This window comes from Nerophis ophidion, linkage group LG08, assembly GCF_033978795.1.
Source record: "Nerophis ophidion isolate RoL-2023_Sa linkage group LG08, RoL_Noph_v1.0, whole genome shotgun sequence".
NCBI classification, from domain to species: Eukaryota; Metazoa; Chordata; class Actinopteri; order Syngnathiformes; family Syngnathidae; genus Nerophis; species Nerophis ophidion.
The window spans coordinates 51352181-51366228 of record NC_084618.1 but is presented as its reverse complement, the minus strand read 5'-3'; the positions used below and the strand labels follow the sequence as shown (position 1 = coordinate 51366228).

The following is a 14048-nucleotide window of genomic DNA, read 5'->3' as shown; positions in this document are numbered from 1 at the left end:
TGGAAGCAGCAGACGAGGGTGCGGGGACTGCAGCCAAAGCAGGCCCGAGTGCAGCTGGCGAGGATGATGCGGGTGCTGCAGCCGCAGGAGTCGTCGGAGGCGGCCTGGGAGCCGCAGGAGTCGTCGGAGGCGGCCTGGGAGCCGCAGGAGTCGTCGGAGGCGGCCTGGGAGCCGCAGGAGTCGTCGGAGGCGGCCTGGGAGCCGCAGGAGTCGTCGGAGGCGGCCTGGGAGCCGCAGGAGTCGTGACTGGTGTGAGCTCCAGCCTCATCGTCGGCGCCGGTGTGGGCTCCAGCTTCTTCGTCGGCAGTGCTTGGCGGCGTGGAGCTGGTACCGGCGCTTGTCGAGGAGCTGGCACTGGAGTGGGCTCCAGCCCTGTCGACACAGGTGAAGGTTCCAGCCCCGTCGTCGACGCTGGTGTGGGCTCCAGCCCCGTCGTCGACGCTGGTGTGGGCTCCAGCCCCGTCGTCGGCGGTGCTTGGCGGCGCGGAGCTGGTACCGGCGCTTGGCGGCGTGGAGCTGGTACCGGCGCTTGGCGGCGTGGAGCTGGTACTGGAGTAGGCTCCAGCTCTGGAGCTGGTACTGGAGTGGGCTCCAGGCTAAAGTCTGTAACTGGTATGAGAACCAGTTCTGGGTCGGAGGCTGGTGTGAGAACCAGGTGGGAGTCTAATTCTGGCTTGAAAACCAGGCGAGAGTCATGTGCTGGTGTGAGAACCAGACTGGGAGCAGTGCAGAACACCGGTGGTGGAGGACGTGCTGGAGGTAATGACCTCGCGAGTCCGAACACCGGTGGAGGAGGTCTACAAGGCCGTTGAGACTTGGCCGGGGGAAAAACAGGTGGAGGAGGTCTACAAGGCCGTTGAGATTTGGCCGGGGGAAAATCAGGTAGAGGAGGTCTACAAGGCCGTTGAGACTTGGCCGGGGGAAAAACAGGTGGAGGAGGTCTACAAGGCCGTTGAGACTTGGCCAGGGGAAAAACAGGTGGAGGAGGTCTACAAGGCCGTTGAGATTTGGCCGGGGGAAAAACAGGTGGAGGAGGTCTACATGGTGGCTGTGGTTTAGAGGGTAGTATCTGTGCTACCTCCGTAGCACAGCTATAGGTCATAGCCCCTTCCTCCAGACGGGGATCCCAGACCCGTTCCCTATGGTCAGGGACTGACCTTAAGGGAGGGTGGTGGGAGGCATGGAGGCGGGCCGACTCCTCCCCTTTAATTTGTCCAGAATTTCCTTTAGAAAAGGGAGGAAACACCTTGGACTTGGCCGGAGAATGAGGTTTTAAAGGAGGTGTAGGAGAAAAACTAGGTGACTGAGGTTGACTAGAATAATAAGAAAAAATATCCTGATAATTCTGTATCTTGTCATGAATGTTATTGATATTCAAAAAAGGTTGGGAATGAGAATTACTGTCCACAATATAAAAATCTTCTGAAAAAATGTCATCAACAGAGGCCGGTGTTGCGTCACCGGTGGGCGTTCCCCAATTGACGTCATCGCTTGTGTCAGAAAAAGTGTCATGGCAGCTTAAGGAATGATTTGAAAAAAAACAAGCAGGATTACCGGTAATGACGGGTGAATCCTGGACGGGGTGAAACTTGCTGTGTCCATGGGGAGGAATAAGTGGTGCTGGAACATTACTGCCGTGCGGGGGGCCTCTCCACTGGACCCCCCGCCTCTTCGGGGCAGCGCGAACGGCTTCGGAGGGGACTTCAGGCCCACAGTCAAGTCTTTCCTGCTCCCAAGCCACGAGCTCCAACCACAAACCCAAGTCGAAGGGTTCCTCCCGTGGTTTCGACGCGGAAAAACATTTTGATGCTCGGATCCTACTGTGACGCTTGTGTGGCATTGTAATGCCGGATTGGTTCTTCCGGGGATGCGTCGAAGCGATGAACACAACAAGGTAAGTTATAAATGGATTTATTAAATAATAAAAGGCTAGGAACAAAAACACTGCTGTAAAGAGAAAGCAAACCAAAAACAGAAAAACACTTCCTCAGCATGTGAGCTGGAATAAACAAATGGCTTAGCGTAAAAGCTAGCGAGAATATACATACAAAGATGAAGGTCGAGAGTCGTCACTGTTGCGCGTGGGCAAATTAGGATCCGAGACTGAACAAAGAAAAGAGGAAAGCTTATATAGGGAGAAATCAAGGAGAACCAGGTGTGTAGAAAACGAGGAGCAGGTGAAATCAATGTGTAACCATGGTAACGGACTAAACAGGAAGTAAGTGGGTCAGAAGAGAATGAAACAAAGATGGAAAAATAAACATGTGAAGATCTGAGTCACAGATCGCAACATTGACATTATGTTTTTGGCACGTAGACAACGGGCCACTGGTGCGGAAGCACGCCCGACCTCACTCTGTATTGTTCTGGACAGAAAGGTGTCAGGTCGACCAATAAATAGCCATGAGCATCCAAAGTAGCATCCGCAAAACTTTCCAAGAAAAAACTTTTTTGTGCGGGGAACATTTGCTGTGCCAACACGTTAATCTGCAATCTGTCCCGCGGATTCTTAAACAGTATCATATAATTACAGTTTAAGCTAATGGTGCGTGAAAATTTTCCCTGATGAAAAACATTCTGGGTCAGCATCATAACGCTCATATTTCTATGATGTCTATACTGCGTGAAAATTTTAACCACTTCGGGGTGATTTGAGGCTTGAAAAATAACATCGTCCAAAATCACCAAATGGGTCTGATCGTCCGGAAACAAGTTTTCATCTTCAAAGGAATCAGGCAGTCCTTCAACAAATTTTATTTTTTTATTCATCTTTTTTAATTCAGCATACATGGGTTGGAAAGATGTATAAATCCACACAATGTTGTCGGGTATAGAATTCATGACGTGTTCACAATTTTCCAATACACATTTTACAAAAAAAGTCTTTCCGCAACCACTAGGTCCTACAACCAGGCATGAAAAAGGTGTATGAAATCTGGGATCAAAGTCTACTCGTTCCATTTTTTCCATTTCCTCTCTAATACCCGAAAGGTAAAGTTTTCCCGTCGGGAAAGAGACGTCTTTTGTCATACACCACTCGAAACTTTTTTTCGAAAGACGAGTTATTTAAAAGGAACCCCCTTTTATCACGAACAATTTGGTGATGAGGGGTGTAGATCGCACCTGTTTTGTCTTCCTCCAGATAGCCCTCCACCAAATCTTTAACGCTGTCAAAGTTGACCCTCTCACAACACTCGCGGGTTTGAGTGATTCCTTTGGCACGCAGCACAGTTTTTTTACCCTGCAGGGTATGGTAGGCATAACTCTTTGGACCGGCGGAGACGAATTCGTGAATGCTGTCTCCTCCCAACTCATCCGTCAAATCGCCTAGATAGGACCCCGTCTCCAGAGAAACTTCCCCCTCGTTTACCGTGTAGATTAAACTATCGGTGTCTGTGTAAAGAACTCTCTCTTGCAACCCCTCTAGGTAACCGTACATTTTCAAACGTGCGTAAGCGGTGGTAAAAGCAGCGACAAATACATTATTTGTGTTACCGGGAAGCACCACGCTGTTTTTACTGTATTGCCATTGCACCATAGCAATTTGCTCGTTGAGAAAGGAAAAATATTCAACCTGATATTTTCCTGAAAATACAAAGTCGAAAAATACTTCACTTTTTCTCACCAAGGTGGTCTGAGTTCTATTGCACCTCTCCGCAAACTTTCCCCAAAGGCTGTTTAAACAGAGTTTTGACATTTGTCTCTTGGCAGGGTTGGGTTCGATTTTTTCAGCATCCAGCTGTATTCCCTGATTTTCACGATATTCACGAATGTACTTTTCCCTGCTTTCTGCATCGACGGCTTCTTTGGGATACCCTGAAGCTTCTTGCTTACCCTTTAGGAAAGTTTGAACATAACCCGTAAAAACGGTTTCGCTCCGTTCTTCAAAGTGCCACACCTCCGTAATCTTACCGACTCTGTATCCCAACTGTAAAGCTTTGTTGAATTCGAGCGTGACCCAGACTCCCGTCAATGCCCTTCCTTCCTCATCATGTTCGCAGGGTTCCTGCTGGTTATTGTTTTCTGCGCATGTGCGGCAAAGTGTAAACACTAGTTTACCCTTGACCGTTCTGTAGGGTAGCACAGGGAAATAGAGACCTCGAGGAGGGTGAACAACGGCTCTGACCAGACCGAAATAGTTTCCAACATCGTCAAAATCCGTGTGGATGATGACAGGATGACCCAGGGGGTAAGGAAATGCGCTGTTGACGTACGGGTAGAGAGAGGTGACATCCTCATACAATACACGCTGGTTCTCACCCGCCGTGTGCCTCAAGCAAAAGGCGCTTGTCCTACCTCCATAAAGAGCGTCTCGAGGCATGAGAGGTGCGGGGTAATTGCGTGTTTTGAGAAAGTCTATTACCCTAGGGTTTGATTTTTTCATTTCATTCCACTCGTGCTCTCTGATGACGATGATGTTGACCTTGTGGTCACGCTTTAACGCTTTCATTTTTTTCTCGGTAGCCTTGTGCAACTCCTCGAACGGTGTGTTTGTCAAAGGGCATACAGCACCGGGTTCGAAACACGTCGGGCATCCGTGATAAAAACACCCCTGAAATTCCCAGACGAATGGTTTGCCACCGATTATAGCAAACCCATCCACAAAGTATGCCCCCATCTGTTTTTCGCCTTTGTTTAAAGCATGCTGAATGAAAATACCACGACGATGCGACTCCCATTCTAACCATTGGATGCTGGTGTGTGAGTATTTTTTACACAACCCTCGGTAGTTATCCGGGGAAGGTATGGCTAGAGAACGCGGCTCGAGGAAATTAGTCACAAACACCTTCATGCAGGCCGAGGCTATGGTGATACGGGAGAAGGGGTCAACACCCGTCTCGCTCGTAAACTCGGCTCTAAATTTGATGCAACCCTCACGAAGAACATTGACGTCGTTTTTACAGTAGTGTACCGCTTGTTTTTGAAAATCAAAGACCTCGCTTTTCTCATTTTGATACCACGTCTCAAACTTGGTGCGTTCAACAGGTGTCATGCGTTCTACACCGTAATTGCTGATTGCGGGGTATTTTCCGACATAATTTAAATGTTCCTCCGAACTAAATTTGTGAGGAAAATACCCCTTGGACCAGCAATCACCGAGTCCTAACGCTTTTGGCATAGCGCTAAGCGGCATGGTAAGGAAGGAAAGCGAGTCAATGTATTTTTGCAAAAAATCAGGGTCTTTAAAACAGAGAACTTTACTCCCCTGCATGATAATTAAGGGTGCTATACCCAGCCGTACCATGCCTCTCAGAATCAAGTAACCGTCAAATCCTCTCGAATTGTGGGCTATAAATGTAGATTTAAGATAACGAGGTTTCCTGAAATGATTGAGGAAAACTGTAACACAATCCAGTCCAAAAGCACACCACTCTTCTCCTTGCAGCGTCTTGGTACAGACTAGAAAGGGAATGTGAGTGTGATTGTCATCGACAAACGTCTCAAAATCATAGAATATGATATTATCATTGTGGTTTACTTCACGTGGTTGGGGTTGTATATAGCAAAGATGTCGTGTTTCAGGTGTCTCTGAGTCACTGCGAGGTAGCTCTTCTTTACATATTTGACATTTTAACTTAGGGCACGTGTGTTTAGCGATACCTGTAGCCACAGGTACATCGTAAAATAGGTTGCATTTAAGGCATTTCTTTCGCCGATCGCAGTTGCTGACGAGTTTTTCCATAACCCGGTGTTTTACCCTGTGTCTGAGGAGACATGCAGGAGAACGACACCACATGTTGCAATCCCTGCAAAGCACAGTTTTCCCCTCTATTTTTACACACCCGTTTTGTGTACAGACCAAGCAATAGCCGTCGCATTTGTGTCTGTCGGGTTTGTCGTACCCTTGGTAACAGTAGTGACAAACGTGCGGTTTTGACAAAAAACCTTTAATGTTAATGATACCGCTGTAATGATTCTGAGATAAATACAGATACAACGGATTTTCTGATTTGGGGTAATCCGTCTCGAACCGTGAGAGGGGTCGTTGGCCCTCTTCTCTGTACAGTATGACAATTTTACGACGTACCACTTTTTCAAATTCACGAATATGACTGAAAGTGACGGAAGTCTGTTCGTCTAAGCCCGCTTTTCTCTGTATTTTTTCAGCCTCCGCCACAGCCTGGCTATCTGTAAATTCAGGATGTAACAGACTTGCTAGGCTAATGGCAAAACATAGTTGATTATTCGAGTTTAATGGATTGTAAAGATAACGAGCTTTTTTTCTGCGGATTTCATGTTCCAAAAGGGTTTCGATTTTTCTTCTTACACCACCTCGAGGGTTATGTATCACCTGGACCATCACCTGTATTTCTTCATCGTTCAATATTTCAACGTTTGATTGTACCAACAGATCTAACACATCTTGAAAAGCATTCATCACAGCCCCGGCATCGTTTCGAAATGTAAATGAAGTGTGTTGATTTGCACTTTCACCGGATAACTCCAATTGAATGATATCGCCGGGTCTAGCTTCCTTAGTTACCATCTGTGTCAGCTTTTTAAGGCTCCCCAAGACTCCGCGGTAAAATGTGGCGTAATCTGTTACATCGTTGTTTTGAGGAAAAGTTAAAACGCTGGATAGTTGTATATTGTTGAATGTTTCCCTCCTCAAGACATTTACCCCATCACCCCTCTGGGTCTCATTTGAAATTGATTGGTCAGCCGTTGACGGTTGGTTCTGCATGACCCCCACCACCTCCGAAAAATCCAAACATTCCCCCGAGGGTGTCGCCCCTCCCAACACATCGTGATGCTGTGTAGAGGCTTGTGTGTTTGTGTTTGAATTTAACACATTAATATCATCTTGCAAAGACGGATCATTGTTTGGTTCCCATTCTATCTGGTTGTTTGGATCTAAATGATGATTACAAACGTCTTCATCTTCTTCAATAACTACATCTAATTCAGATGGAACTACACCCATTATATTTCTCTAAAGAAAAAAAAGAAAAAATAATTCGAATGGAACAGATATAACAAACCAGTATGTATCAAATCATGTCTGCCATCTTCATGAGAGTGCGAGCCAGTATACGATAGTACTGTTTCAGCCTTCTTCTGTTTCTATCATGTTTGTCGAGCTGGCGGGCGCATCTACGCTTCCTCCTGCGTTTGTTGCCTGTGGAAAAAAAAAAAAAAAAAAAAAAAAAAAAAAATTAATATATACCGGCTTTAACCACATGTGGCGCTGTCATCTCCACTCATGCAAGCATAGCCGGAAACAACCGCCCACCTCCGGAATCAGTCCCCGCCCATTCCCCTTAGGCGCGAAATTCATTTGAGCGAAAGACATTGGAATGAGAGGAGCTCTTTAAAGCTCCTGAGAATCTTAAAAAGCTTACAGAAAACGAGAAAAACTTACAGCGGGTGCCTGTTGGACATTCACCGTCGTTTTCGATGATTTCCCCACGGAGCAAGGATTCGATGTCTGGAGTCTTTGGCGCAATCAAGCCTTCTCCTCTGCCTGGAATGGCCGTTGACGGACCCTCCAGCGTTAAGGGAGACCAGTGAGCAAGAGATGTAAACGGAAAATCTGTAAGTAAATATATGTATATATGTATCGTATACCGCATGTTTTTTTTCTTGTAAAAATGAGAATTATTTGACTCACCAGACTGCGATTGGGTTAAAGGGATCGCGTTGGTCTCTTCCGGCGAATCCTCTATAAAACAAAATAATGAATACACACAATATTAAATAATTCGAAGGTTTAAACACACCTCGATAATCATCTTCCAACTTTGTAAGATCGATCAAACAAAGTTCTTCGTCTTTCACTTCGTCGTCATCGGCTGTTAAAAAAAAAAAAGGTATTACATCGTCGTACACGTGCAATGCTTTTAACGTTTAAATGCTTAAACGGAGTTAAACCATTGTCTAATAATGTGGTAAAAACGGAGGTAATGAAATGAATACAGTAAAAAAAAATAAAAATCGGTACTTACACAAAAGGATTGGAGACTCTGTTAGGAGATCCCTTGGTGGTGGGTGAATTTCAACTCGATGTTCGACTGTTTTTAGTTCGAATAAATACTTATTATAGTAACATTAAACAGACGTGTTACAAGGAATGAAAAAAAAAAAAAAAGAAATTACCTTTCATTTTGCAAATCGCGGTTACACTGTGTTCTGCTCTAGTTCTCCATCTGTTTAAATATGTTTTCGTGAGGTATGGAAGTTGTTTCAGACGGTCGTAAACATTTAAACGGTCAAATGGGTGGCCAGTTTCTATTCATACGAAATTCTCAAGCTCCCATAAAAACTGAACCCTCCTTTGTACCCCAAACTGACCTGTTGATTCAAACGGTCATAAACATTTAAACTGTCAGATGGGAAGTCAGTAAAAACTGAACCCTCCTTTTGTCCCCCAAACTGACCTGTTGTTTCAAACGACCGTAAAGACCAGTTGCTACGTGACACTGTGTTCTGCGATAGTTTTTTCCATCTGTTTAAATATGTTTTCGTGAGGTACGGAAGTTGTTTCAGTGCGTACGAATGTGTGTGTGTGTGTGTGTGTGTGTGTGTGTGTGTGTGCGTGTGTGCGTGTGTGCGTGTGTGCGTGTGTGCGTGCGTGCGTGCGTGCGTGCGTGCGTGCGTGCGTGCGTGCGTGCGTGCGTGCGTGCGTGCGTGTGTGTGTGTGTGTGTGTGTGTGTGTGCGTGTGTGTGCGTGTGTGTGCGTGTCCACCAAAAACTTCCCAATCCACGATAGATAACGATGAAAATATCGAGAAAGGGCTTCCGTCTCTTCTTTCTTTTAGCTGAAATAAGCAGATATCCCCCATTTCGTATCTGAATACAAATCCAAAAGATCCCTCCGCTTCCAAATCCCATTTCTCACGCAAAGATTCGGTCGGCGGCATCTGAATACGATTTAGAAACACTCGACTTTTTTGCGGAGCGTCAATGTAAGTTTTATTATTTTTATAAATCGAAACAGGCGTTTCACTAATCATGACCGAATCGAACAAAGTCTTTACGCTAACGTATAAAGCTCCAAATAATGACTAAGCCTTACACTGCCCTTTTGTACCCCTCGTGTGTGTGTGTGTGTGTGTGTGTGTGTGTGTGTGTGTGTGTGTGTGTGTGTGTGTGTGTGTGTGTGAAGTGCGTGCGTGTCCACATCTCCACACGTAACATTCCCAGCCATCAATACATCGAAATCTGGAAGTTGTTTCAAACGATCGTAAACATTTAAACTATCAAATATATGGTCACATGCTGCTCAGATGACATTGCTTTCTTAAAAAAACTGAACCCTCCTCTGTTCCCTGTCAGGTCTTAACTCCACCCTCTTCCTGGTTTAACCACTCCCACCGCAGGTCTTAACTCTGCCCTCTTTCTGTTTAAAACTCCACCCTCTTCCTGGTTTAACCACTCCCACCGCAGGTCTTAACTCCACCCTCTTCCGGGTAAGCCACACCCACTTGACCTTGATATTTGAACCTGACATTTGAACCTGACCTTTAACCTTGACCTTTAACCTTGACCCCCTCATAAATCATTAACCTTTGAACTTGACCCCTCATAAATCATTGACCTTTGACCTTGAGGGTCATAAATCATTGTTTTATGGGGGGTCATAAATCACTTTTGACTAAAGGTAGGGACTTAACTTCTCTCTCATACTTCCTAAAAACCCGTGACGTCTTGCGTACACGTCATCATTACACGACGTTTTGAAGACGAAACACCCGGGAAATTCAAAATTGTAATTTAGTAAACTAAAAAGGCTGTACTGGCATGTGTTGAAATGTTAATATTTCATCATTGATATATAAACTATCAGACTGTGTGGTGGGTAGTAGTGGGTTTCAGTAGGCCTTTAAACCTACTTATAACCCACGTCGCCTTCTGCTTGCCAACTTCACTGGTTTTGGGTTTTGTACATGTAATTTAGGGCCACAAAAACACTTAGGGCCGGCCTTTGCCTGTATTACTCGGGTATGTAACTATAAACTTCCATACAACCAGGCCAATCAGCCAATAATCAACAGGGTGAGTGTATCCCTCTTTATTTCATGCTTTAAAATTACTTCCTCCTGAGCAAGCACACCCGCTTGATTAAACCGACACAGAATCACCAAGTGCTGCATCATTAACAGTCTGAGTGCGGCATTCCATTTGGATTATATCACATCAGATTAGGTGGTATTACATTAGCGCTAACCAGATTACACCATACCTCATCAAACACACTTTACCTCCTGATGCTCCCACAGCCTCTTTAGGCAGGAAACGACCATTCAGTGAGGTAATTAGTAAAGCAAGAGCATTGTCTCGCGAACACTCTTGTAACACATGTAGCCATTAATCTCTCCCTTGCTAGTACTCACAAGTCAGCGGCCATCATTGAATTAAGAAATGATTGTATAACGTCGACCGTGAAACACGCCACTGCAAGAATATGTCAGTTTTATTGTTTGTTCTCTTGCATGACGTCCGAGGCTGTGTGTACTATACAAGAGTGAACAATAGCAAGGCAGAAACTCTTGGGAGAAATATAAAACAACATAATGATCATTCTCAGGGCCAGATTTCTGCAGTCTAAGTCTCAGCTCATAAAAATGGTACTTCTGGTGCTGGCGTACCATCTATTAAAGCGTTGCACGTACAGTCGCGATCAAAAGTATACATACACTTGTAAAGAACATAATATCATGGCTGTCTTGAGTGTCCAATAATTTCGACAACTCTTGTTTTTTGTGATAGTGATTGGAGCACATACGTGTCGGTCACAAAAAACATTCATGAAGTTTGGTACTTTTATGGATTTATTATGGATCTACTGAAAATGTGACCAAATCTGCTAGGTCAAAAGTATACATTTACTGCAAAAATTGAGCTGTTTGGCCACAATACCCAGCAATATGTTTGGAAGAGAAAAGGCGAGGCCTTTAATCCAAGGAACACCCCCCTACCGTCAGTCATGGTGGTGTTAGTAGTATGCTCTGGGCCTGTTTTTCTCCCAGAGATAGGCACCAGCGCCCCCCGCGGCCCCAAAGGTAATAAGCGGTAGAAACGGATGGATGGATGGATGGGTTAGTTACTGAAAACCAATAACTAGTTACAGTCAATCATTACTTTATTTCCAAAGTAACTCAGTTACTAACTCAGTTACTTACACCAAAAAGTAATGCATTACTGTAAAAAGTAACTATTTAGTTACCATCCATCCATCCATCCATCTTTTTCCGCTTATCCGAAGTCGGGTCGCGGGGGCAGCAGTCTAAGCAGGGAAGCCCAGACTTCCCTCTCCCCAGCCACTTCGTCTAGCTCTTCCCGGGGGATCCAGAGGCGTTCCCAGGCCAGCCGGGAGACATAGTCCTCCCAACGTTTCCTGGGTCTTCCCCGTGGCCTCCTACCGGTTGGACGTGCCCTGAACACCTCCCTCGGGAGGCGTTCGGGTGGCATCCTGACCAGATGCCCGAACCCCCTCATCTGGCTCCTCTCGATGTGGAGGAGCACTGGCTTTACTTTGAGCTCCTCCCGGATGACAGAGCTTGTCACCCTATCTCTAAGGGAGAGCCTCGCCACACGGCGGAGGAAACTCATTTCGGTCGCTTGTACCCGTGATCTTATCCTTTCGGTCATGACCCAAAGCTCATGACCATAGGTGAGGATGGGAACGTAGATCGACCGGTAAATTGAGAGCTGTGCCTTCCGGCTCAGCTCCTTCTTCACCACAACGGATCGGTACAACGTCCGCATTACTGAAGACGCCGCACCGATCCGCCTGTCGATCTCACGATCCACTCTTCCCCCACTCGTGAACAAGACTCCTAGGTACTTGAACTCCTCCACTTGAGGCAGGTTCTCCGCCCCAACCCGGAGATGTAACTATTTAGTTACTTTCTGTTTAAATTTTATGGCTCCCATTAATGCCCTATTAGCCTTCATTTCAGTACTGTTATTGCACTGGAGAATAATACAATCGTTTGTTCAACTTGGCATGCATTTGTATCACTGAACTCTGCTAAGCAATGTGGTCTACATACAACACCCAAAGACAAATATGTTTTTCAAAGGACCAATTGTTTTTGGGCCAGAACAAATTGACAAAACTATTTTAAATAGCTGCAACAAAACATACATAAGTAACACATCGCATAATAACAACATGTCACAACATAGCTGTAAACCTGGCTTCACCCAAGGAAGGCACACATGACCTGATTATATGTCATGTCACTATATACAGCACACATACTGGTATACACACACCGAACCAGGCGTTTTTTCTCTCTCAAGGAATTGTGAAATAAAATATTGTCTTCAGTGAAGAGCAGAACACTCTACGCATTTCTCAAGTTTTAGTTTAGAGAAAAGGAAATATTGGCCTGGCCCACTAGGATCCCTCTTTATGTTTATGAACTTTATAGTCTATACTTTTAGAGTGATGTGATAATCCAACACTCTAGAAGTCTAGAATGAAAGAGTATGTAAGAGAAGTGACAGAGTGTGTACCTTCAGTGATGAATGATGAGCAGAGGCAGAGTTTGGAGTGTCTTCTTTAGCTTGCTTTCCATTTTTATGTACTCACTGTCCACTGTGTCCAGGAACTTAGAATATGTTTTCGTGTCATTTGCCGTTAAATGCCCGCTATCATGCTAATTAGCTGCCTGAAAGCGTGTGACTCCACTGTAGAAATAGCCTGCATGTCTTCTAGTACATACACTGCAATGGCTCTATCAATGTTGTCCTGGCTAGCAATCCCATCGTTAAAATCCTTAAGTGAAGGTGGAGGTGAAGTGTATCTTTCTTTACCAGCTTTGTCCAAGCATTTTGCTTTTGTAGCTTTTTCAGGAGATTTGAATTGCTGTTTTGGGCAGTAGATAGGATCTTTGATCCAAGACACAACTTACATCTAACTAAAATGTTCTTTTCTTTGTGCTCGACAAAAGAAAAGTATCTCCATCTTAAGAAACTCGGCTTCGGCTTCGCCATTATGTCTTGCTAGTAAACACAGACCCCCCCTTCATAAACACACACACACACACACACACACACACACACACACAGTGCGCAGCACCCCTCTTCTCTTCCTTGTGACACAGGAAGAATCAGAGGGACGACACCACAGTTCTCCAATAAAAAACACTCACATCTTCTCAGTTTCTAGCCGATACTATATAAAAAAATACGCATCGTGTAGTAACGGTAACTGAGTTTTTGGATATAAAAAAAATACGTGTTAAACTACTAATTACCGCCAAAAATACCAGCGTTACTTTGTAACGCATTAGTCCCAACACTGGTCAAAAGTGGTAAAGAAATGGCTTAATCAGTCTAGAATTAAGGTTTTAGAATGGCCTTCCCAAAGTCCTGACTTAAACGTATGGACAATGCTGAAGAAACAAGTCCATGTCAGAAAACCAACACATTTAGCTGAACTGCACCAATTTTTGTGAAGAGGGAGTGGTCAAAAATTCAACCAGAAGCTTGTGGATGGCTACCAAAAGCACCTTATTGCAGTGAAACTTGCCAAGGGACATGTAACCAAATAGTAACATTGCTGTATGTATACTTCCAGCAGATTTGGCTTGCATGTACAAGTGTGGGTTTCAAATATATTCTGTAGGGTTATAAGTGGCCTGTTGATGATATACATGGTAACTTTGGGGGGCACATCATTAAATAATCATGCTTTAGTTGAGAACATGAATATAAAAGAATGCAGACATCTCATTCTGCCTTATACTTGATTCCCCTTTGAACTTGTGTCCTTATGAAGTATTTATGGCCACCGCCCTGATCTGAATGGATTAAATAAAGCAGTCAGATAAATCAGATAAATGTGTCTGTGAACATCACAGGGATTTAAAATGCAGACCGTGAGAAAAAGGTGCGATGAAACAGATATTGTTTGGTTTGCTCAAAAAAAAGGTTCATTGGCAGGAGCTAAAAGCCATAAAGAAATATAATAATATATAAAATTTTTATGTACCTCATAGTGGTTGTGACATTATGTACATCAATCACACGCGGCCACACTCATACCTACACATAAATGGTCAAGAGAAACACATACAGAAGGTCTTCTTACCACT

At 44.6% G+C, this 14048-nt stretch overlaps 2 protein-coding genes across 17 annotated transcripts in view; one reads left to right on the top strand and one right to left on the bottom strand.

Moving 5' to 3' along the window:
• The window catches only part of cacna1g (calcium channel, voltage-dependent, T type, alpha 1G subunit), a 365011-nt gene that overhangs the window by 137485 nt on the left and 213478 nt on the right, over window positions 1–14048 (top strand). The window lies entirely within an intron of this gene.
• On the bottom strand, window positions 2743–9604 carry LOC133557907 (uncharacterized). 4 transcript variants are annotated; one of them, XM_061908846.1, is made up of 6 exons: window positions 8098–8542; window positions 7947–8012; window positions 7722–7793; window positions 7613–7663; window positions 7364–7534; window positions 2743–7120 (listed from the first exon to the last, which is right to left on the bottom strand). In XM_061908846.1, exons 1-6 carry the CDS (start codon window positions 8102–8104, stop codon window positions 6993–6995), a joined length of 495 nt encoding a protein of 164 aa, XP_061764830.1. In that variant the 5' UTR covers window positions 8105–8542; the 3' UTR covers window positions 2743–6992. The 4 variants fall into 4 exon arrangements, with proteins under 4 accessions (XP_061764830.1, XP_061764828.1, XP_061764829.1 ...); XM_061908844.1 differs by having other exon boundaries at window positions 8098–8541; XM_061908845.1 differs by having other exon boundaries at window positions 7364–7487; window positions 7947–8542.

Excerpts from the sequence above, each read along its gene's own strand:
- LOC133557907 (XM_061908845.1), bottom strand. The coding sequence starts at position 6,925 with ATGGGTGTAGTTCCATCTGAATTAGATGTAGTTATTGAAGAAGATGAA.